Genomic DNA, 23709 nt, shown 5'->3' on the forward strand with positions numbered 1-23709 from the left:
GGGTTGTTTAGTGTTTGTTTTTCTTATGATATTGAGCTACATGAGCTGTTTGTATATTCTGGAGTAATCCTTTGTCATTTGCTTTGTTTGCAAATATTTTCTCCCATTCTGAAGGTTGTCTTTTCATCTTGTTTATGGTTTCCTTTGCTGTGTGAAAGCTTTTAAGTTTAATTAGATATCATTTGTTAATTTTTTTTTTTTTTCATTATTCTAGGAAGTGGATACAAAAAAATTTTCCTGTGATTTGTATCAAGAGTGTTCTTCCTATATTTTCCTTTCAGAGTTTTATAGTGTACCATCTTACATTTAGGTCTATAATCCATTTTGAGTTTATTTTTGGGAATGGTGTTAGTGTCCTAATTACATTCTTTTACATGTAGCTATCCAATTTTTCCAGTGGCATTTACTGAAAAGACTGTCTTTTCTCTATTGTATATTCTTATCTCCTTTGTCATAGATTACATGACCGTAGGTACATGGGTTTATCTCTGGGCTTTCTCTCCTGTTCATTGATCTATAGGTCTATTTTTGTGCCAGTACTATACTGTCTTGATTACTGTAACCTTGTAGTATAGTCTGAAATCAGGGAGCCTGATTCCTCCAACTTCGTTTTTCTTTCGCAAGATCTATTTTGTTTCCATACAAATCGTAAAGTTTTTGTTCTAATTCTGTGAAAAATGCCATTGGTAATCTGATAGGGATTACATTGAATTTGTAAATTGCTTAGGATAGTATAGTCATTTTCACAGTATTGATTCTTCCAATCCAAGAACATGGTATATCTTTCCATCTGTTTGTGTTGTCTTTGATTTCTTTCATCAGTGTCTTCTAGTTTTCTGAGTACAGGTCCTTTGCGTCCTTAGGTAGGTTTATTTCTAGTTATTTTATTCTTTTTTGTTGTGATGTTAAATGGAATTTTTTTCTTAATTTCTCTTTCTGATCTTTCATTGTTAGTGTATAGGAATGCAAGAGATTTCTGTGCATTGATTTTGTATCCTGCAACTTTACCAGATTCATTGATTAGCTCTAGTAGTTTTCTGGTGGTATCTTTAGGATTTTCTATGTAGAATGTCATATCATTTGCAAACAGTGACAGTTTTATGTCTTCTTTTCCAATTTAGATTCCTTTTATTTATTTATTTTTCTTTTCTAATTGCTGTGGCTAGGGCTTCCAAAACTATGTTGAATAATAGTGGCAAAAGTGAACATTCTTGTCTTGTTCCTGATCTTAGAGGAAATGCTTTTAGTTTTTCACCAGTGAGAATGATGTTTGCTGTAGGTTTGTCATATATGCTGTCTCTAGGCAGATTTTAGGCAAAAGTAAGAAAAGTATTTTGGAGATTGGTCAAAATGAATATTTATAATATAAAAATGCTTAATTCTTCTTTATCATTGGATCTAAACATGAAGAGAAAGCAATTTACTCCCCAACGGTAAGAAAACAAGTTTTCTAGGAATAAAAGAAATTTCAGCAATTGATTTTTTTATATCATACTTTCGAATATTTACTGAATGTGTTATTTGTGTCTTGTAGAATGGAGATGTATGCATTTCAATTCTTCATCCGCCTGTAGATGACCCACAGAGTGGAGAACTGCCCTCTGAAAGGTGGAATCCTACTCAAAATGTCAGGTAAGGAATTACATAAGGAATAATCTGGTTTCTAGGTGGCTCTTAACATTGGATATAATCTTTTAACAAGTACAAAAGAATCCTTTCTCTATATGATTGTTTTGTTTTATGCTAGAGCTTTTGTAGCATGCATGGATCATTTTGAATAGTTGTATTTATGGACTAATAATGCATATGTTGCTCATCTCTGTGTTCACTTTGGAAGAATTATTCCACTCTTAGTTATTCCTCTTTCATTATCTGAGTTCCACCCTGCTGCTTAGATTTCATGACTTCCATGTTTGAATTGGTTGCTTCTGTATTCTAGGATTCTTACTACTTTTTGCTGAAAAGTCTTGGTCTTTACACTTTTTTTTTTTCAATCCATTCATCAGTTGATGGACATTTCAGTTGTTTCCACTCATTGGCTATTATGAATAATGCTGCTGTGACCATTGTATGCAAGTTTTTATGTGCACATATGTTTTCATTTCCTTGGACTTATTCCTGGAAATGGAATTGTGGGGTCATAACTCAGTGTTTAACTTTTCAAGGAACTGCCATGTTTTCCAACATGCCTGTGCTAAGTTTTTAGTGCATTCCCACCAGCAGTGTGTGAGAATTCAAATTTCTCTGGATCTTTGTTAGCACTTGTTATTTTCCATGTTTCTTATTATAACTATCCCAGAAGGTTGATTTGGTATTCTTATTTTAGTTTTATCATCAGTGTGTTTCTTTTAAAATAACTTTAAAAAACTGTATAATGATTTTAGATTATCAGAAAAATTATGAAGTACAGATAGTACCCATGTTCCCCACACCTGCCAGTTTTCTTTGTTACTAACATCTAACATTAGTATGGTTCATTTATTACAATTAGTGAACTTGCATTAGTACATTTTGATTGACCAAAGTCCATATTTTTTCACGTTTCCTTAATTTTTACCCAATGTCATTTTTTCTGCTCTAAGATCCCACACATTATAGATAGCACATTATATTTAATAAATGTTTCTTGTTAGACAACTGCAACAGTTTCTTCAACTTTTCCTTGGTTTTGATGGCCTTGACAATTTTGAAGGGTGTTTATAGAATGTCCCCCAACTGGGATTTTGTTTGATGTTTTTTTCTGCTTATTATACTGGAGTTATGAGTGTTGGGAGAACTTAAGGTAAAGTACATTTTCATCATGTCATATCAAGGGTACATACTGTCAGCGTGACTTATCACTGTTGATGGTAACATTCACCACCTGGCTGAGACTTGTTTTTAGGATTTCTCCACTGTAAAGTTCCTCACTTCCTACTTTCTGTTCTGTATAAAGGAAGTTATAGGTGCAGCCCACACTAAGGAGTGGGGAATTATATCCCCAGGAGGCTGGGATATCTGTGTAAGTTATTTCAGGTTCTTCTGTATAGGAAATTAATCTCCTCTCCCACATTTATTCATTCTTTCATTTGTTAATCTTTTTTAATGATCAGAAGCTAATAATTCAATTAGAATCTCCATTTTTGTCAAAAGCAAAGAATTGAAAGCTTCCTGATGTATGCAAGGCTCTCTTACCTGTTTCTTCAAGTTATGTATTTGCTCCCCACTCTCTGTGATGAGTATACCTAAAAGACTATTCAAGACATGAGATGCTTTTGATTATGCTAGTTACTCACTTCTTTTTAGGTACTTTGTTCTATCCAGTATACAGGATTGGGAAAAATGGGTATATTTTGGACTTCACCACATGTTGCAAGTATATTTTCTTAATCAGAAAAAAAATGACTTCCCTTTTTAATTCAAATAAATGTGTTGCTACACCTCACCTTGACAAGCATCATGCCTATGAATAATTCTCAGATCAGGCATTAAGACTTGCCATAAATTTATAATGTCTGTGAAATAAAGAATCATTACACATTTCCTATACTTTCTGCTTTGCTTTAATGGGATTCTCCCTTGGGGTTGAAGCATTTCTCAACAGTAATCAGAGATGGAATTACTGAGTTTGTTTTAGTGAAGATGTAATTCCAGCAGCCCCAATCTATACATATCTGAGTTTATTATACTCCACCAATAGCAAAATACTCTTAAAAAAAATCACTCTATGCTTTTAACAAAATTATTTATGAGGAAGGGAAAACAACTCTATTTGTAAATTTCTCTTTGTTTTGCACTTCTGATGTTTCATCCCCACTAGGCAAAGCACCATAGAAATACTTGGGATGTGTGGGAAATATGCATTTCTTGTAAAGGGCAATCCTGAAAAGGGAAGCTGGAAAGAACTGGCGTGATATTTTATATTATCTCCAGGGTCGCATGTATATTAGTGTCAAGACCATTGCTTTACACAGGATCTTTTATGATCATTAGGAAAATTAGTATATTTCTGCCTCATCCCCTCGTATCTAAGCATTATACCTCTGTTAGCTGAGTATTTTTACCTTTAGCTCATACATACTTTATTACTTGAATTTTCAGCATCAAATAATAACACTGACACTTGGATGTAAAAGAAAAGGATATCTTCTTCCTCCTTCCCTCTTGTAGCTTTTAAGTATTATTTTTTCTGTATTGTCAGGGTTATAAAACTTACAGTCTGTACTGTAACGTGACATAATCCCAGTTTTTAAAATTCTTATTCCTGTTGTTAGATCAGTTCACTATTTGCTGCTCATTATTTTACTTCCTTTGGTCTATTAATTGGCTGAAATTTGTTCATTAGTAATTTCTCAAGGGATTGCTCCTAGGAGCCATATTTCATTCCCTGAATTCTCACACATGCAAAATATTGTGTGCTTGTGTTTATGTGTGTATTGGAGTATACTAGTGTGTTTGCCATTATATTTCAAATGACAGATTTTGACTAGATGTAAGATTTTAGGATCATGCTTTCTTTCCTTGAGGATATTATTGACATTACTCTCTGGTTGCTGTGGAAAAGTTTGGCTACCCTGTTTGTCATCTCTTTCACACTATAGAATTGTTTAAGAGGCTGACAAGCTTTTGAAAGAAACACATCATGTTTTATCAGTATAATTAAACTGACAATATAGAGAAAAGAATCGAAATATTTCAGAAGATTTGTTGAAAAATTGGACCAAAACTGCAGAGTTGTTTTTTAAGTGATTTTGGTGCTTGTTTTTCAGGGCTAGCGTTAACCCTAGACGAGAAGAAGGAGTTCTGAGGTGTTAGTGACTCTTGCTTTTGGAGGTTGAATGTTGAATCGGATGCTTCCCATACCACCCCACCCACCTTTTGAGAAAGCAAGCCTTCTCTTTTTTTTTGGTGGCTTAAACAGTAGAAATTTATTTTTTCACAATTCTGGACACTGTAAGGTGTTGGTAAGGTTGGTTTCTTCTGAGGCTTCTGTCCTCTGTTTATCTCCACATGGTCTTCCCTCTGTTCATATCTGTGTCCTAATTGCCCCTTCTTATAAGGACATTAGTCATATTGGATTAAGACCTGTTCTGAGGACCTTATTTTAACTTGATTACCTCTCTAGAAACTCTGCTCCAAATATAGTTTGAGGTACTGGGGATTAAAACTACAGCATAGAATCTGAAGCCTTCCGATTCTTTAGATGCAAAGCCCAAAACAAGATTTTTCTCATCGTATTCATGTGCTGCCTAGATGGAAAACCTATTACCATTGCCCATAGCAATTCAAAATTTTTGCCTTTACTACTGTCCAAATATACAAAGACTGTATTTGCCTTGTCTCAGCTTAAAATATTAATAAACTTTTTTTTTTTTTCCCCCCAAAATAAAGGCCTGTTTGGGAAGTTCCCTAGTGGTCCACTGGTTAGGACTCAGCGCCTCACTGCCTTAGCAGGGTTCAATCCCTGGTCAGGGAACTAAGATCCTACAAACCACACAGCGTGGCCAAAAGAAAGAAGAGAAAGGCCTGTTTCTCATTTAATCCAGTCCTTTGGGGGCAGGGAACTCCTTTCGTATTACTCTGCACTCTAAAACTACCTTAACTACTTTGGGTACCAGCATCAGTATTTTTTCTCTCTGGACCCTGAGGTAACCTGAGCCCCAGTTTAGAAGCACCTGGACGTCACATCAGAGATTGCTTTCCTTGCCTTTATGCTTTCTTATTTAGAGGCTTCACAGCCAGAACTTAGTTATCTTCAGATTGTCCCCTTGATTGTTACCCACTGCTCCAAAAGGTATTTGCATTGGAAGTCATTAGTGAACTTCTCGGACCTTTTTGTTTCTTCATTCCATGTAATTATTAGATGATTATTCAGTGTACTGATCTTGGAATGGGCAAGTAATGGGAGAGTTTTGGTGTTTGTGTATTTCTAGAGAGGGCATGGTGTTTTGTATGACTTGTGGAACCTCATCTGGAACTCCTGGTGATGCCCAGAACTCTGAAAAGTCAGAAAAGCACTACCTAATGTGAAACACGTCACATTTGCCAGTGTGTTATTTGTTTTGAGACAAAGGAGTTCCTTAAGGTAGTAAATCGTATATATTTCTCATAGGTTATTTATGGCACTGAAATATCAAGAGGCAAGATATGAGGTGAAAAGGTTATTGTTGATATCTGTTTGCTGCTAAATTATCCAGAGTCAGCACTTGTCTGCCTCAGGATTCTAAGCTCCATATTGAGTTTATGCTGTAGCAAGACAGCAGTGGAGGCGGCAAAAGGTTCATTTCAGCCTGTTGTGTAGGGGCTTGACTGCTGAATGGCTCTATTATCTGAAAGTGGTTCCATGCTCACATGTGTTTGGACTTCTCCATGACCACATGCACTAGTCTTTGATTTAGCACCTCAGTGAACATACTCAGAAAATGAAGTTGTGCAGGCTTTTGTAACCTGAGGAAGAGGAAAGAATTCCAGGTACCTTTGCAAGCCTAAGTTGATTTATATAACAAGACCTATTGAGTAGTGAGAGTTGGCTAAAGGGGAAAGCAAGGAAAATGTGCTGTGCTACAGTTGTAGGAATCCAGAGCATCAGCCAACTAGTTTCCACTAAGAGCTCAGTAGTCTCCTCCTCTTAGAGGAAGCTGGCATACTTTCTGGAAGAAGAGATCCACACAGCTTAAACTGTGTGTATAATATACTTGCCAACCTTTTTGAGTCACGGTACATAGGAAAAATGAAATGATATTTGTAGATCAGAGTGTAGCAAACTGAAGATGCTCCTTTGGCCAGAAGTTATCATTCCAGAAGCTCAGGTTGTCCCAGGTCCTCCCTACCTATCTGCCTGAGGGGAATCACAACTTTTCTGTAACCCAGTCACAACATACTGGTTGGGAAATTTTGAATAGGATATTGCAAATGGAATTGCATCAGAATTCTTTGTTAGTGTTGAGTCCTTTGCCAGCACTTGGTTGTATGTCTACTGCTGTGGGTGGGTGGGTTGTTTTATGAAGGTGTGGCGTTGTTGTTGTTTGAAGGTGTACTAGATGAAGAAGATTAACCCCATCTGAACCAGTGGCATGGATTCCACGTACCAAAAAAAAAAAATGATTTCTGCTCTCCAGACAAAGGGAGGAAGTGAAAACATGCTGGGTTAGTAACTGTTATTAACAAATATTATCATAGTCTACTGTAGTTAGTGCCTGATGCTTCTGAAAGCATCATGGATTTCAATTTAGGGAGTATATGGTACTGGATGTGATTTCTTTTTATAGAAATGGATGATTTACCATTTTTTAAAATTGTACTTTTCAATTTGGTGTTTCAATATGGTGTTTACATTGCAACGTATAAAAAATCTACTTGGTGAACACTGTAAACACTCCTGGGAAAAGTCTCCTAATTCTGTTAATATAATTCATCTGGACCTGTGTTGTCCAGCAGCCACTGTTATATTGGATAACACAGATTATATGTTTCCATCATCACAGAAAGTTGTGAAGATACAGTACTGATCAGGACCATTAATCTATACCAAAGTTTGTCCTTATTCTGCTTATTTTTCAAACAGATTTTGTATGTTTTCTTCTGAAACAGTTCTTACAGAATTTTCTACCCAGATTTTTCTTTTGCTTCTAGGATATTGTCAGTCCATTTCCCATTTTTGGCAGTGATGAGTTTCTTTGAATCTTCTTACTGTAACTACTGAAGAAATCTAGAAGGATGAGGGTGGGAGTTACAACAAGGAGTTAACCTAATAGAAAGGTGGGAGGGCATATTAATATATGTGATAAGTGGATTTTAACTAGATGGGAAAGTTTTCTTTGAAAGTGCCTTTGTGGTGATCTTGTATAATCACGTAACAGAAACTCTTTACCCTTTTAAGGAAAAGGTTTCATCAAATCAAACATCTAATTGCCTGGTTCCCTCCCTTTATTTTTTGCTTGGAGTCAGGAGCAAAAGGCTATTTTGCAACAACACAATCTGTAACCTTGCACCAATGAGAAAAGGTAGAGAAATTTAATTTTTCGTCCCATGTTTCTTCTTAACTTCATGCACATAGCTTTTAGGGGAGAAAAAAGCATGAGAACTATTTCAGACATTTTTGGATCTTACTGAGTTTATTTTATCTAACAGAAACTTCATTCCCTGTAATTAAGGTATCTAGTTTTATCTGTGGATGAAAATTTTTCACAGAATTTCTGAGCCCTACGAGATCAGGAATGGCATCTAACTCTCTCACAGTTGTACATTCAGCATTTCACTTAGTGCCTCTGGTACAATAGTAAGTGCTTAGTAAGTATTTTTGAATAATATTTCTATTATTAAGAAATTAGTTCTTCCATGTTAAGTCTGTTGCTTTTTCTCCATTCTCCTGCTTAACTTTTACTTGCTTCCCTTAGAAGTATGGAAAAGAAATACATTTGTATGTAATACTTGTTTTCAGATCTTCTAAGCATCCATGATACAAATTAGATACATGGAGTCTAGCATCATTTTTACCCTTTGCCATGAAAAGATTGCCTTCAAGCTAAGTATGTTTTGCTTGTGCTTTTTTCCTTTTGCACTTAACTAGAGTAATGGAAATAAAAACAAAAATAAACAAATAGGGCCTGATTAAACTTAAAAGCTTTTGCACAGCAAAGGAAACAGTAAACAAGATTAAAAGGCAACTTTCAGAATGGGAGAAAATATTGCAAATGAAATAACTGACAAAGGATTAATCTCCAGAATATATAAGCAGCTCATACAGCTCAACATTAGGAAAACAAACAGCCCAATCAAAAAATGGACAGACCTAAACATTTCTCCAAAGAAGATATACAGATGGCCAATAAACAAATGAAAAGATGTTCAACATCACTAATTTTAGAGAAATGCAAATCAAAACTAAATGAGGTCTCACCTCATACCAGTCAGAATGGCCATCATCCAAAAATTTACAAACAATAAATGCTGGAGAGAATGTAGAGAAAAGGGAACCTCCTATACTGTTGGTGGGAATGTAAAATGATATAGCCGTTATGGAGAACAGTTTGGAGATTCTTTAAAAAACTAAGAATAGATCTACCATATGACCCAGCAACCCCCCTGCTGGATATACCGGCCCCCTCGCCCCCCGCCCCAAGAAAAACATAATTGAAAAAAACACATGTACCCAAGTGTTCATAGCAGCCCTGTTTACAGTAGCCAGAACACGGCAGCAACAGATGTCCATTGACAGATGAATGGATAATGAAGCTGTGGTACAGATATACAAAGGAATATTACTCAGCCATAACAGAATGAATTTGAGTCAGTTCTAGGGAGGTATAACCTAGAGCCTGTTGTACAGAATGAAGTAAGTCAGAAAGAAAAAAAACAAATACAGCATTAACACATATATGGACTCTAGAAAAATGATGATGAACCTATTTGCAGGGAAGGAATGGAGACGCAGATGTAGAGAGTGGACTTGTAGACACAGTAGGGGAGGGAGAGAGTGAGACTAAAGGAGAAATTAGCATCAACACATATACACTATCAGGCGTAAGATGGACAGCTGGTGAGAAGTTGCTGTGTAGCGCAGGAAGCCCAGTGTGGCCCTCTGTGATGACCTAGAATGGGGAGATGGGAGGAGGAGAGGGAGCTAGGGAGGGAGGGAATGTTATGTATAATTATGGCTGATTTGTGTTGTTGTATGGCAGAAACCAACACAACGTTGTAAAAATTAAAATATATACATACATACATACATACCCATATAAAAACTGTATGGCATTTAAAAAATAAGACAGTGCAATAAAAAAAAATTAAAACCTTAAAAAAAAAACTCTTCATTTTTAAAATGTTATTTGAAAAGCTTCCAAACATCCCATTTTTGTAGATTGGAACATGTTGCCAGTTAAGACAGTACCTTCTACAGAATTCATATTTTGGCCTGCAAACCAACCTTCATGCTAAACTCGGATTCCCTCTGCGTTGTCTCCCAGATAGCAGCTTATTCCTAGTCTAACCAGTACTGGAAACAAAATTTTGATACTCCCCTAAAGCCTCAGATACTATAGTCCTATTAAAACAAAAACTTTTGAATACTGTGAATGTGAATTTTCATAGCTGACCCTTTTTTCCTGTTTCTAGGACTATCCTGTTAAGTGTAATCTCATTGCTTAATGAGCCCAACACCTTCTCCCCAGCCAATGTGGATGCTTCGGTTATGTTCAGGAAATGGAGGGACAGTAAAGGAAAAGACAAAGAATATGCTGAAATCATTAGGTAAGATGTTTTGTTTTGTCTTCTGTTTGCTTCAGGTCTTCATACAGAATCAAAGTGTTGTCTTCTGTTTGCTTCAGGTCTTCATACAGAATCAAAGTATATCCTGGAACCAAGGGCTTAAGTTGAACTTAAATGTCAACTCTGTGTCTGTCAGTTAGATTTATCGTTTGGGAAGAGATTTGTGCCTGAGCCTAATGATACTGGCTTTGAGAGAGTAGCAGATCTGATTTCCAGAACTTCCATGTTCTGACTAGTCGAGTTTGCAAACTCTTCCTCCTTGATCAGTTTAGGGACACTCTTCTAGGCTTTCAACATGTCCTTTAAGTGTAGCAAACACCCAAGGTATTCCAGATGTCTATTCAAGATATTTTTGTTTTCAAATTTTTATTAATGAAATCTTATAAATTATTGACGTTTTTAACCACAGCAACTTCTTCCAAGAATCATCCTCGCCTTCTCTTAACTCCCTTACCCTACAATCATTATCAGCAACTGTAGTACATGATTTAACAGAACGGAGTAAGAATCAGGAGACTTGGAGTATACTCCTAGCTCTGCCATGCCTCACATGACCTTTTATCAGTTAACTTTATATATATATATATATGTATGTATGTATGTATGTATGTATGTATTTAACTGTACCAGGTCTTAGTTATGGCATGCAGAATCTTTAGTTGCAGCCTGTGGGATCTTAGTTCCCAAACCAGGGATCGAACCCAAGTCCCCTGCACTGAAAGTGTGAAGTCTTAGCTGCTAGACCACCAGCGAAGCCCCTGTAAGTTAACTTTTGAGGGTCTTTAATTTTCCCATCTATAGAAGGAAAAAAAAAAGGTAGATGGTATTAGTTTCAGCCATTCATTTCTAGTTATATCCTGCATAGAATAAAAGGTTTTCCTAACAGTACTTAACGATTGGTAGAGCCCCAGGGACAATTCCAGCCCATTCTGTGTACAGGAATTTTAGTAAGCACTAGCAATTTATTTAAAAAGTCCCTCTCTATAAATCTAGTTGGCACAATACCATTTGATAACTTTTTTTAAATGCATGTCATCTGACAGCTGAGTAAGTTTGTAAATCGCCTTCAGACCCTCTCTCTAATCCACAGTCATGTAATGAAATTGCAAGGATAGAATCTGGGCATCTGTATTTTGTTTTCACTAGCCACCTAGGTGACTGGTTTATACCAAAGATTGAAGATATCTAGTATAAGTAGTAAGAAGTTTAGTGTGGAAGTAGACTGAGGATTGGGAAATAGGAATTCTCCATAAAATTATCAAATTGAAGTCTGATGTTAATGGAAAGTTTGGATGTCAGGCACAATCTTTTTCCTTAAGGGAATTCATACTTAGGTTTGTAAACAAACAAATGACTGTGTGATATGATAAGTGCAACTACAGAACCATAAACAAGATAACAGTGGAAGGAATATATAACATGTTCCTAGGAGAGAATGCGTCATAACCAAGAATTTTTCAGAGAAAAACATGTTTACTAAAACACAGGTGTATCACAGCATGACATGTCAAGAGAATCGTAAATTCTAACTTGAGAATTGGTGGGAAATTAAGAAAAGCATCAGGTCTTAAAAGAGAGTGAAGTCAGAAGGAGGTGACAAGAGTGTCACTTAAAGATTTTGTGTGAAAGGCTAATCCTATTTGAGTTCCAAAGGAAAGTGATTGACCAGGAGACCAGCTGAGATCTGAGGAGGCTGAGATGAAGATGAAACTGACGGAGTGACAAACAAGAATGAGAAAATAGATTTGAAAATGTTTAGGACTTTGAAGGAGCTGAGAGAAGAAAGGTGGGAGAAACTGGCCGCGGAGGTGGGCAGTGCGGACCAGACAGATGAAGACTTGCTGCATTAGGATTCCATCAGGACAGAGAAGGGTGTGGGGCTCAGAAGAGAAGTCTAGGCCGGACCCTGATGATTTGAGTGCTGTCAGTATGAAGGGTTAGAGCCATGGGAATGGATAAGGTGGTCCCAGGAGAAGATTGTGTGAGAAGAGAGATTCAAGACTGAAAGCCTCAACACCAGCATGCAAGGCAGCAAGACCAACCAAGAGAAGTCTCATTAAAAGGAAGATGGGGAGAATAGTGGCTTGATGTTTTAAGTTCAGTTTCTCTAACCCCTCGAGGGATCAAATTTTCATACTTGTTGAAGGAAACAACCTTCATGCATTCATACAGTATTTGTTGCACAGCTGTGTATGACAGACTGTGTTCTAAGCAGTGGGGGAACAGAATTAACTAAGATAGACAAGGTCTTTGCTCACATTCAGGGGTGAGAATGACAGAAAAGTGAACAAGTGAGGAAGTAGGATAATATGAAGGAAAGACAAGATGGCTCCTTTTATGTCAGAATAAGCCCCCTCTCAGGTGACATATGTTCGTAAGCTCATATGTGTAGGGCAGAACAACTGATCCACACAGAAAAACTAGGTGTGTTTGAAGGTACTAAAAAATACCCGAGTAGCCTGAATATTTTGGAATTGGAGAAAGCAGTGAAGTGGTAGGCAGGTGTATCATGCAAGATTTTGAATTCAACATGAGATATTTGGATTTTACTCTAAGTAGAAGGATTATTGAGTTGTTGGGGCCTGCATTCTAGGTTTAGTGAGAGACCAACTGGAAAAAAAAAAGTGAGGTGATTTCCAGCTAACCAGTATTTGAGATCCATGGCTTCAAACACCCTTCAGAAGGGTCATTATTAAGTGTCCTTCAGACAGGTACCTGATGGGCTAGAACTTTTGGTGTAGTAGAGGGTATTTGTCGAAGATGCTTTTAAGTAGATAGGTTCTAAAGTTCAAAAACCCAAGTCACAAAGACTTTTGGATTATTTTGGCCAATTATAAATCCATCTTCCAGAGACTTACATAAACTATCCTCTCTTCAGGAAACAGGTGTCAGCCACTAAAGCCGAAGCAGAAAAGGATGGAGTGAAGGTCCCTACGACCCTGGCGGAATACTGCATCAAAACTAAAGTGCCTTCCAATGACAACAGCTCAGATTTGCTTTATGACGACTTGTACGACGACGACATTGATGATGAAGATGAGGAGGAGGAAGATGCCGACTGTTATGATGATGATGATTCTGGAAATGAGGAGTCGTGACGTGCTCCTTCAAGGCCCCTGTACTGCCCTGCCGTCTCAGGCCAAAGGGAGGGGAGCAAGTGGGGACCTAGCAGTGGCCCCTCCGCAAAAAGCTATCACGGGGGTGGGGAAAACAAACACGGCTCCTGCTGACTCCCCTTATGGATCTCAGTTTGCTCCTTTTTATGGACCTCTTAATGGAGAGAAAGTAATCCTCCACAGAATGTCTGCATTCTTGCATTCTTTGCCCTTCCATCACTGTATTGATTTTTTTTTTCTTCCTTTCTTTAAATCCAAACTCCTGCCTCACTTCGTCTCTACAAAGCGTTCACAGCAAAACACCTTTGGTCTGTTTTTAGATTCTTGAAGAGTTAGTGTTTCACCAAGACGTTTAATGTGTTTACAGCTGGGAACCCATTGGGAGTTCACAAGTGCTGCATATGCTGGGTAGCAAAAGAAAATCACCACAAAACCCCCAGAAAACAAACTTTTTTTTTTAAAAAACAGATTTGCCAAGGTTTAGCTGCTCATTTACGTGTGTGCGCACATTTGTTCAGCCCCATGGTGGTGAGTTTTGTTTCTTAAGGCTGGGGTACAGTGGGCGTCAGGGACTTTGTTCTGAACCTGGTGAGACATGTTCCTAAGGGCACAGAACCATTCAGCCTCCAGGAAATCCTCCTCACACAGAAGAGAGGAATCAGATTTTGTTTTTTGAAACTGATTGGGATCTAAAGCCTGAAATAAATATTCATACTTTACATAGAACTGATTGCTATTTATTTTGAAGGCAGAGTTATTTTTGCCCCCCAGGGAGTGGGGACAGAGCGGGGGGATTAGCGTGAGTGTGTGGAGACTTAGTGATGGGAACAAAGATTTAAAATCACTATGCCAGTTTTGGTTGACGCTGTTGGGGGAAAGTCAAACTGCTGGTGACCGCTGTTGGGAGAGAAAACATCTGTTTCATATATGTAACATGGCCTTTCCCTGAAAGATACACTCTCGCGAACATTTTTTTTTAAGTAGCGAGGTTTTAATTACTCAGTATTAATACTAGGTGCATGTGTTTAAGATTTTGGTTTTCATTGAGCTGCTTATACCGATAGTGGTAACTGTGGATATATGTGAGACCTGAGTGACTGGTTCCCACTTTCCTCACTGGATGTGACCCCGACTTTTCTTTCCTTTTGATGTATTCGGGCTGCGGAGTGCAAGCAGAAGTTGTGCATGGAGCTTTCCCCTGAGCTGCTTTGTCTCTTCTGGCAGGGCCAGGGGAGTTGGCTGCAGGCAGTGTCCAGGCAACGCTAGATCTTCCTGCCACACAGTTGCTGCAGCTTTGATTTCCCCTGTGCCGATCGTGTGTTACTTCAATCAATATCAAGTTCCATCAGCCTTCACCAACCAGGGACTTCTGTATGTGGTGATGACTTTTGTTTCTTGTGGGGGCGGGCCAGTGCATAAGAGGGCAGTGTTCTTTCAGTGGGAAAAATACCGCTATAAACTTACTTCAGATCCCTGTGCGCTAGCATCAACACCTTTTCTTCAGATCGTATAGCTCAGAAAGAACGAAAGGGTTGATGAGGGACAGGGGTAGGATGGATCCTAGGACAGAGTAAGTGATGCTTAGGTCCTTAGTTCCTCCTTCCTTTCTGATCTCAGGGTTTTCATTCGCTCTTCAGACTCGCCAAACATTGCTGACTAATTCCCAGCAGCCCTCTTTGGAACCTTAGGTTGGGTCTAGTATTAAATCGGGAATGTTAAACGTGCTAAAGGTTCATATGGGACAATGTTGAGCCTGGTCCTAGAATCTGTCCAAACTCCATGGGGCTACCTGCACCTCTGAATCAAGAACTGTGGGGTCAGATTCAGAAAACAAAGCAGCTCTCCTGTAATGGAACAGTGATGTTGAAACTAGCTTTTTACGCCCCGCATGTACTCTCACCCTCCACTACTACACACACACACACACACACCACGTTTACAGCCAGTAGCTTGGTCTTACTCTTGGAACCCTAAAACTAAGCCTTTCCCCTTCCTGCTGAAGCATTTCTCTCCCAGGGCAGGCCAGACACTCTGGCATTGTGGGAGGTGCTGTCCCATTAGACCCTGTGGCCTCTGTTGCACATTGACTCAGGGAGCCAGAGAGCCAGGTGGAGGCTGTACCTCTCAGCCCTTTGGGGTTTTACTGTTGAGGGCTAGGTTTGCCTCTGAGAGTATAGTCAATTCCAGAAAAGACTGGGGTGTGTGTTGATTTGCTAGAACTGCTAGAAGGTGGACATTCAGATAGCTCTGACTTGTAAAAACCCAGGTGCTGGTTCCAGAACTCTGTCCTGAGAACACAAAACAGAGACCTTGAGCACGTGATTGCTTTTGAGAGTGGAGATCTTAGGCTCAGGCCACAACCTTGTGAGTACAGTTGTGCTGTTTGGTGTAACACGAATTCGGAAACCACCCTGCAATTTGAGATTCCTTCAGATTCTAGCGGAGGCCTCTGGATGCTCTTCAGGTCTGTGTACTTTGAGGCTGGGTGGACAAAGTATATCATCGTGATTTTGTTGTTGCTTCTCACAGTCTTCCCCACTTTATTTCACATCATTCCAGAGTTCTTTTCTGTTAGCCAAACTTTTTTGTAGTCCCTTCTTTCCTGGTAATTACTTGCTTCTTTATTTGCTGGTTTCCTTATGTTTGGAAAATACATAGTAAGTGATTGAAGGGGAAAATGTGTAGTTCTCCACTGAAAATTAATCCTCCACCCCACCCCACCCTGATTTTAAAAAAAAGGTTTACATTTACAAAGATTCAGATGCAATTTTCAACTCTTCTGAAACCAGCAGGACACACCTGACTTTAATAGTTTTCTTAGCTGAAATTGTAGATGTTTTTCTTCAGTTTAACTTATGAGAAAAGATTATCTGATGCATTTTGTGTTCAACTTCCCCTTTAGTGGTTTATTTTTGTCTTTTTCTGCCCATCTGTCTACTAATAAAATGTGAAATAAAATATACCTGTATTGCTACTTCCCCATGGAATGACCCTTTTCTTGTTTGTGTGTTAAAAGGTGGTCTTAATACTTTCTGTGTTCCCAGATTATACACAGGACTCGGCTGAAAAATTAAAAAAACAAATCCTTACTGCTTTAAGAAAGGTTACTAAAGACAAAGCCATTTGTTAACGTTAATTCTGAAATAGGGCACAATCTGCTGATACAAGTAGGTCGGTGGACTGATGGACAGGTGCTCCACTGCCCTCCTTAGGCAAGTTTTTTTTCTTGTTGCTAGTCATCTTAACTTTCTGCTGTTAAAATCAGTGATTAGGAGGCAACAGGTGCCATGATAGTTAAGTTTGAGTTGTGGACACTTTTAACCTTTTTTTAAGCCAGCCAGCAGTGCTCAACATATCTGACGAATGACCGTTGATTTTAGAGGTCACAAGCAGCGAAAATGAGGACTGTGCCCCTGGGCTGGTTCCGTCCAGCATGCTGACCTGAAATGAGAGGCTATAACGTAATGCCCTGGGCAACACCTCACGGCCCTGAACTAGCTGCCAGGTTGGACTACATCTGTGCCTCTACAAGCATGGAGATTTGCTTCCTGGCAAGACACGTGGATAGTTTTATGGCCCCAGTTCCTTCTGCACTGGTGGCCTGGAATCAAGAGGGAGGAGCTTAAGGGAAGTCAGAATCCTGGCCTCAGGTGAATAGTTCCGTGGGACCTTCTAGAGCAGTTTAGCCCAGGACCCACTTACCTACTTCATGGCACAAGGTGCCATCAGTCAAGATGGCATTTGGCTGATGAAAAGCAAAGGACAGAGAGTTTAACTATTCAAACTTAAACTCTCTCACAGGCCTAGAACTGTGTTCTCAGCTCTTACCTTTGATTGGTTGGAAAAGAAATTACCCTGCTTGTCCCCTAGATCTGTTACGGAGCTGCAAGAAAAGCAAAGGTAACGAGCAACGTCTGTGTGATGCCATGGGGGGTTAGCTACCTTGTCAGCTGTATCCTTTACCTTTCCTATCTCCCTGGATGCTGACTGGGGGCAAGAGAAGGGCCCAGCAAAGCAAAGAATACCCAAATACCCACTGAAGCCCTGATGACCTATTACCAGAAGACATGAGTTCTTCTTCAACCCCGTGAAGTCCAGGGTACCTGGCACTGTAATGAAGATGTCTCTGCCCTGAGCCTTCCTTCAGTCACACCATACAAGAAACCAAGCATGCTCTCAGAAGTTTATTAGGTGGAGTTTGGGCAAAAGAGAAAACCTCCGAAATAGTCGCCCTCCTGGTTTAGGACAACTGGAATAGAGGAGCCTTTGCTGAAGACGTGCTCTCATCAAAATGAAAGCATATCTGATTTTTTTTTTAAGGGGGGAGCTGACTGGCTGAATATCTGAGTGCAAACTCAGAATTAAGAAGGGTCAGCCAGAGGAAGGCAAGTCTGGGGACAAGACCAGACGCCCCTGCTCTCTATGGAGACAAACAGGTGCCACTTTCATGTTGAGTGGGGGATATATCTCTGCTATTCCCAGATCAAGATTTGGAGGGAGGGGAACATGACAAATGACAAAAGGACCAGTTTTTCAAAAAGTGAGGGAGAAAGTAATTACACAGGGACGAAAACTCAAATACTGGTTTACAAGGGAGTGAGATAAATCGTGATTCTTCATTGGTACCTGACCCTAGTACCCGAACTGCCCTAAGCCAGCCCCTTCAGACACTGCCCGTGTGGGGGGCTATGGAGAAGGCCTGAAGGCAGAGTGGAGGGGGGCTGCTTTTGCTACAGAGAGAAGGGGCTTCAGTGGGGAGAGTAGCAGCTGCTCCCCACTCCCCCAAGATTTGTATCACATTTACAAATACATACATAAATACATTACATACAATAGCGAGTCTGGGAGGCAGGCTCCCCCCACAGAGGCTCGGCTGACACAGTTAAACGTCTCAGGAATTCTAGGAAAGGGCGCCGGGCTCCTAGAGAAATGGGCTCCATGTGTTTCCTCCTGCCCAGGGGAAGCCCGCCCAGCCCACCCCACCCCACCCCACCCCACCCCACCCCACCCCACCCCACCCCACCCCACCCCACTTCAGGGTTCAGTTTGTCCAGTATGGAGAGTTGCCATAGGCAGGTTTGGAGGCTTGCGACTTGGGCTGCAGTGAGCTGGGTTGGCTGCGCTGACCGGAGCCACTCTGAGGAGGAGGAGAGACGTGGTCAAGGCTGGGCCGGACCACCATCGCCCCCCACCTGGGTGCGCAGGGCCAGGCGGCCGCCCTCAGAGCTCACCTGAGCGTCCTGCGGAAGGTGGTGGTGCAGCAGCTGCGAGGGAGGCTGCTGGTGGGCGGGCAGGATGTGCAGGAACGGTGGGGGTGCGTACCCGGGCGCCGCTCCAGGGGCCAGGGGCCCAGTGGAGCCCAAGGCCGAGGGCAGGCTGAACGGGGGTGGAGTCCCTGCATGAAATCCCTGCTTGTCAAACGTCTGCAGGGCAGAGAGACAACAGTGAGGGCCGGCTGGGGTGCACCGGCCCTGGCTTGGCCCCCCAGCACCAGGCCTCCCTTACCTGAGTCTTGTTGTAGACAGACCCAGTCATATCAGGGAGGCCAGAGGTGCTCGAAGTCGCTGACACTCCTGGAAGGAAAAGCAGTGGGTGGTTCCCACAGCAGCTGGGCCCAGCTCAGGTCTCCCCCACCTCCAGGGGCCCTCTGGGGTGGCCTCGCCTGAGAAGGAGTCAGGGTGGGAGACAACTGCTCTGGGCCTCAGACCTGGATAGAAGGGGGGTGATGCTACCTTTGCCAGGCCCAGAGCCTGCAGACTTGTTCTGTGTCTGTGATGATCCACCATAGCCACCCTTGCTGTAGTCTCCCGCTGCGGTGCCCGCGGTCAGGTCATCATAACCTAGGGTGGAGGGGACAGGAGGCGTGTGTGAGCTTGGTGAGCCTATCCTGCCCATGCCTCTCTGGGCTGGGAGCACCCCTCACCTGTGCTGTAGCTGTGCTGGCCGTAACCGCTAGCCTGCTGGAAAGGGGTGGTGGGGGTGCTGAGGCTCACACCATGCTGCTTGGCTGAGGCCGGAGGGACCTGGAGCGGGGGGACAGGGGGAGGGAACAAGCAGGAGAGGCATTAGTGGAGAACAGAGCAAGGGGAGCAGGTCACCCCAGCTCAGCCTCATGCAGCAAGTGGCACACCCACTAGGTCTCCAAGCAGATGAAACAAGAACTTCACCCCCAGCCTTGACCCATTCTTCAAGGTCAGGTGAGCCCGAGTGGGCACCTATCCCCCTCCCTGCTTCTGCTCCCTGGAACTGGAGGAACACCCCCACCAATACTCACAAACATGGTGGGCCCATACTGGAAGGCACTGGGCACGCCTGTGTAGTAGGGGAGGCCAGTGTAGCTGTAGCCAGGCGGCAGGGCGGGATTCAGAAAGGGCTGCTGAGCTGTGTGGTGGGCCTGGGACTGGCTCTGCTGTGGCTGAGCGAGGGTGGTGGGGGGTGCAGGGGACGCAGAGTCACCTCGGCCAAACTTGGTGACATCACCTAGGGGAACAGCGGCACTAATGCAGTCCCCGCCCCTCATCCCAACAGGAGGAAAAAGTCAGGCCCCTGCAAATAGGAACAGGGCTGGCTGCTGGCTCAGCAACAGGAAGCTGTCAGGTCTCTGCAGCCCTTCTGTTTGTTTCCAGGCTCCTGGGATGTGCCACAGGCCAGTCCTTTGAGCAGCCCCCACTCCTAACCCCCTGAAGAAGACTAACCTGAATACGGGTTATTGGTGAGGCTCCCATCTCGACTGGCGAGGGCTGGGGGTGTAGCGAAAGGGATCCCATAGTAATCCTAAGAGAGACCAGAGACTAGGTCAGCAGAATGGCCTCACCCACTCCTAGGATAGAGGGCCCTGCAGGCAGCTGGGTGCTCCAGGGAAGGCACGTTCCTGGCTGGACTGTGGGACTCACAGGCCCACCACCAGAGGGCAGCACTCGGAAAATTCAAAACAAATGGTGCCCTTCAGAGTTGTGGCAGCCACACAGCATGTAGACACACAGACCAATCCCTCACCCTACCCCGGCAGAGCCACTGGCTCCCAATCACACACATGATCCTGGGCTGAAGATGCTATGGATTTCTTGGGAGATTTCCTGGCAATGAAGCCAAAGTGGATTCAGAGGAGGGTGTGGGTGCTTTTTTGGGACACTGCTGCCCACGAGGAAAGCAGGAGGGCTTTCCCTTGGCTCAGAGGCCCCGGGTGCAGTATGTCTAGGACTGGCAAAGCCCTGGGTGGTAAGGGTCAGGGCAGACCTCCCCTTCTCCACAGGGCTCCACTGTGTCTCACCTCCGCACACACACTTCTCCCAGCTCTTGTGCAGTATCAGGGTTGTCAGGGTAGAGGGCTGGTTGGTCTCTCCTAGCTCAGGACTGGCGTGTGCCTGCCTATAATTGCTGCCCTGACCCGTTAAACCCTCGAGGCTCCTCCTCCTCCTCAGGATTCTACTTGTCCGGGTAACTTTCCTAGCTGCCCCTTAGAGTCCCTCTCACTGGAGAAGACACTGGAATTTGGCCCGTGACCGACACCAGCATCCACCTGTGACATAAAACGCATGAGAGGAGGGGGTTGCTAGGAAAGCACAGCTAGTAGGATTCAAGTGGGGACAGGCCTGCAGGAAACCCAGGAGGGGGTGCTCTTTCACAGAAGAAAACCCAAAGGTGGAAACGAGCACAAACGTACCAGAGCGTAAGAAACGACCAAAGGGGAAAATCAAAGAAATCTCTTATCTCGAAACACAGGCTCACAAGTGATTTCTTCTAAGGCACAAAAAGATGAAAGGAGTATGAAGCAGGACGACCCCAGGGCCTGGAATCCCACCAAGTCACTGTGAGGGGCCTGACCAGGCACCACACGCAGACTCATCTTTTAAAACCAGTTCCCACATTCCATCTCTGAGCCCTGGGGCTGCGAGGCTTCCTGAGTGTCAGGAGGACCAGGGCCACGTTTCCTGGTTTCCCTGCAAAGCCCTAGGGCTTAAGGCATCCCCAGAAACCCTGAGTTCTGTTTTACACCATGGAAATCTGACAGTACATCCTCAATACCTTTCTGGACCCTCCGGGGATGTGGGCAGAAAGCCCCACAGGCCCTCAGGCAGTAGTGTGGGTTTGCAGTGGCTGCTGGTTTGCACACTGGGGAAGAGCAGCCCAGCTACCAGCCTCTGGAAATACTCCAGCAGATGAAAGAGTCTCCCAAGAGACACAAGCTTCAGCCAGTGGGCCCGGTGCCCACAGCTCCCTGAGCTCTCTGTGGTCAGCCCAGAGCGGGCAACACCAATGGTGGAGGCCACCACGCTGCCCTGCATGGAGTGTCGGGGGGCTCCACTCCAGTCTTCAGTCTGACGAAGGACACCTCACCTTCACTGGGGAAAATGAAATTCCGTCCCCAATAGAGCTGATATCAGTGTCCAAATAGCTATTAATTACTCCCTGACAATGTGACAGATGCCCCAGACTGCTGAAAATGATCAGGAGTCTACTAAACAGCAGACCAAGAAGGGAACGGCAGGACAGGAGCCTGCAGCCTGTCCAGGCAGGATGCATGTCTCCTTTATGTCCTGCGCCTGCAGTGCATCCTGTTCACGCGGCCATCCCAGAGAAGGCCCAGTGCCACATCCTGGGAGCAAGGGCCGAAACAGACAGGCAACACTGACCTCAGAGTGAGGCTGCAGCAATCAGAGAGATCCCAGGGCCAGCAATCTTACAAACAGATGGCAGGCTAAACCCAGAACGGCCCTTCAAGACTGTCTGCTCCAGCCACTCACTCCAAAGAACAACGCTGCCATCACTGATGGCCACTTCAGAAGCTAGACACTAGAAGGCACTTTGAAGGACAGGACTTTATAAAAAGCCCAGGGGCAAGAAAGTAACCCCACGTCCTGGTCAGTTGTTTTGTTTTTTAATGGGGGAGGCTTAAGGGAAGAGAGGGACCCACATTTGCTAGAGGCACTGCCTACTGGGGCCCCAGGTCCCAAACAACTCCAAGGTCCCCACTATAGCTGCACCAGGCAGCACCATCACAGCAGCTTTCCCAGCAGCGGTGCTGAGGGAGTCCTCAGGGGGGATGTCCTGAAGGCCAGGCAGCGGGTGGGATGCATGAGACTAAGAGCCTGAAGCCCCCCAGCCTCCCCCAAACCCCACTCACCATTGGCAGCCGTGACTGCAGCATCTGGAGCTCGTCATAGCCGTAAATCTACGTGAGGACACAAAAGCTGTAAGAGACCACACGCCACCCCTGAGGAGCCCAGGCCCACATGGGGCCAAAAACAAGGTTAGGGGCGGAGGACAGGTGCAGGAAGGAGACGGGGATGAGCTGCTGTGGGCAGATGGCCCGCCTTGACTGAGTCCAGCTGTAGAAAGGCCCAAGGTCTGAGGGCAGAGCTGGCCTCAGGGGGAGCTGGGTGGCCAGGAACCCCAGGTGTGCTCACCGGGTAGGCAGGAAGCAGTCCTCCGGGGCCCACGAGGTACTGGTTGTGCAGCAGGGGAGGCACCCCCTGGGGAAGGTTGGGGGGCGCTTTGCCTGGAGAGGCAAAAATCAAATGGGTGACATGGCTCCCACACGAGTACAATTCCTCAGCTACTGGGGCACAGCAGAACGCAGAAGACCAGCTAGCCCCAGGACAGGGACAGACTGGGATGCAGGGGGTGAGCTGCTAGCAAACCACAGTCAGCTGGGCCCACATGGCCTGCCCAGGTCTGGCTGATGGGCAGTCACACAAAGAGACCAGGAGCAGCCCATGAGAGCTGCCCCGTCACCTCAGCTGCAGGGATGAGTGAGGACAGGAAAGAATGGAGCGCTCCAAGCAGAAAGGCTGCCGGGAATCCTGCCTAGGGAGCATCCTCCCCCTAAAACTGATTTCACCATCAGCCAGGATCTGGCCTCCACCCCCAACCCCAGCTCTGGAAGAACCAGGCCTCAAGAGGTCAGTGGGACAGAGGACAAGCCCGCAGGAGCCGAGCCGGATGGAGCTGTGCGCTTTCAATGCCCAAGATCCCCCATGCCTGCCCACCGGGGCCTCCTCCCAGGAAGCCAGGCTACACTCTTGGTGGGGGAAGGGGGGCTAGGTAGGCCAGGGGGACACACCTGAGGTCATCAAAGGCGCAGCTCTGGTGCTGCTGCTGGGGGCACTCCCGGGGGCACTGCCCAGGCACAGGCTGTTGACCGTGTTCATGCCACTCGGCAGGCTGAGCCCTGAGGACACGGCGCTCGAGGCGGAAGTTGCTGCCGTTGAGAAGGTGGCCGAGGGCTGTAGGGAAGGGGCGCTGTCCACACTGGCATGCTGGCAAAACAGAAAAGCCAGGGCACATGGATCTAGGGGCAGAGCAGAGAATGCACGAGAACTGGCCTGGGCTGTGGGCCCATGGCCTC

The 23709-nt window shown here is 43.9% G+C and overlaps 2 protein-coding genes across 37 annotated transcripts in view; one reads left to right on the top strand and one right to left on the bottom strand.

Moving 5' to 3' along the window:
* Positions 1 to 16343, top strand: part of UBE2R2 (ubiquitin conjugating enzyme E2 R2) — a 110620-nt gene extending 94277 nt beyond the window's left edge. For all 3 annotated transcript variants that reach the window (XM_081519324.1, XM_081519319.1, XM_081519309.1), the window contains 3 exons: positions 1535 to 1632; positions 10093 to 10227; positions 13124 to 16343. In XM_081519324.1, coding sequence (XP_081375450.1) covers positions 1535 to 1632; positions 10093 to 10227; positions 13124 to 13343 — 453 coding nt within the window. In that variant the 3' untranslated portion in view covers positions 13344 to 16343. The remainder of the gene's footprint in view (positions 1 to 1534; positions 1633 to 10092; positions 10228 to 13123) is intronic.
* Positions 16344 to 17532: 1189 nt separating this feature from the next.
* The window catches only part of UBAP2 (ubiquitin associated protein 2), a 104911-nt gene continuing 98734 nt past the window's right edge, over positions 17533 to 23709 (bottom strand). For all 34 annotated transcript variants that reach the window (XM_081519225.1, XM_081519074.1, XM_081519251.1 and 31 more), the window contains 10 exons: positions 23425 to 23620; positions 22769 to 22860; positions 22486 to 22533; positions 20057 to 20135; positions 19636 to 19841; positions 19285 to 19384; positions 19094 to 19201; positions 18867 to 18934; positions 18593 to 18784; positions 17533 to 18498 (listed from right to left, as the gene is read on the bottom strand). In XM_081519225.1, coding sequence (XP_081375351.1) covers positions 18403 to 18498; positions 18593 to 18784; positions 18867 to 18934; positions 19094 to 19201; positions 19285 to 19384; positions 19636 to 19841; positions 20057 to 20135; positions 22486 to 22533; positions 22769 to 22860; positions 23425 to 23620 — 1185 coding nt within the window. In that variant the 3' untranslated portion in view covers positions 17533 to 18402. The remainder of the gene's footprint in view (positions 18499 to 18592; positions 18785 to 18866; positions 18935 to 19093; positions 19202 to 19284; positions 19385 to 19635; positions 19842 to 20056; positions 20136 to 22485; positions 22534 to 22768; positions 22861 to 23424; positions 23621 to 23709) is intronic.

The sequence above is a fragment of the Giraffa tippelskirchi genome, chromosome 1 (assembly GCF_054371585.1).
Source record: "Giraffa tippelskirchi isolate mGirTip1 chromosome 1, T2T-mGirTip1v1.2.pri, whole genome shotgun sequence".
In the NCBI taxonomy this organism is placed as follows: domain Eukaryota; kingdom Metazoa; phylum Chordata; class Mammalia; order Artiodactyla; family Giraffidae; genus Giraffa; species Giraffa tippelskirchi.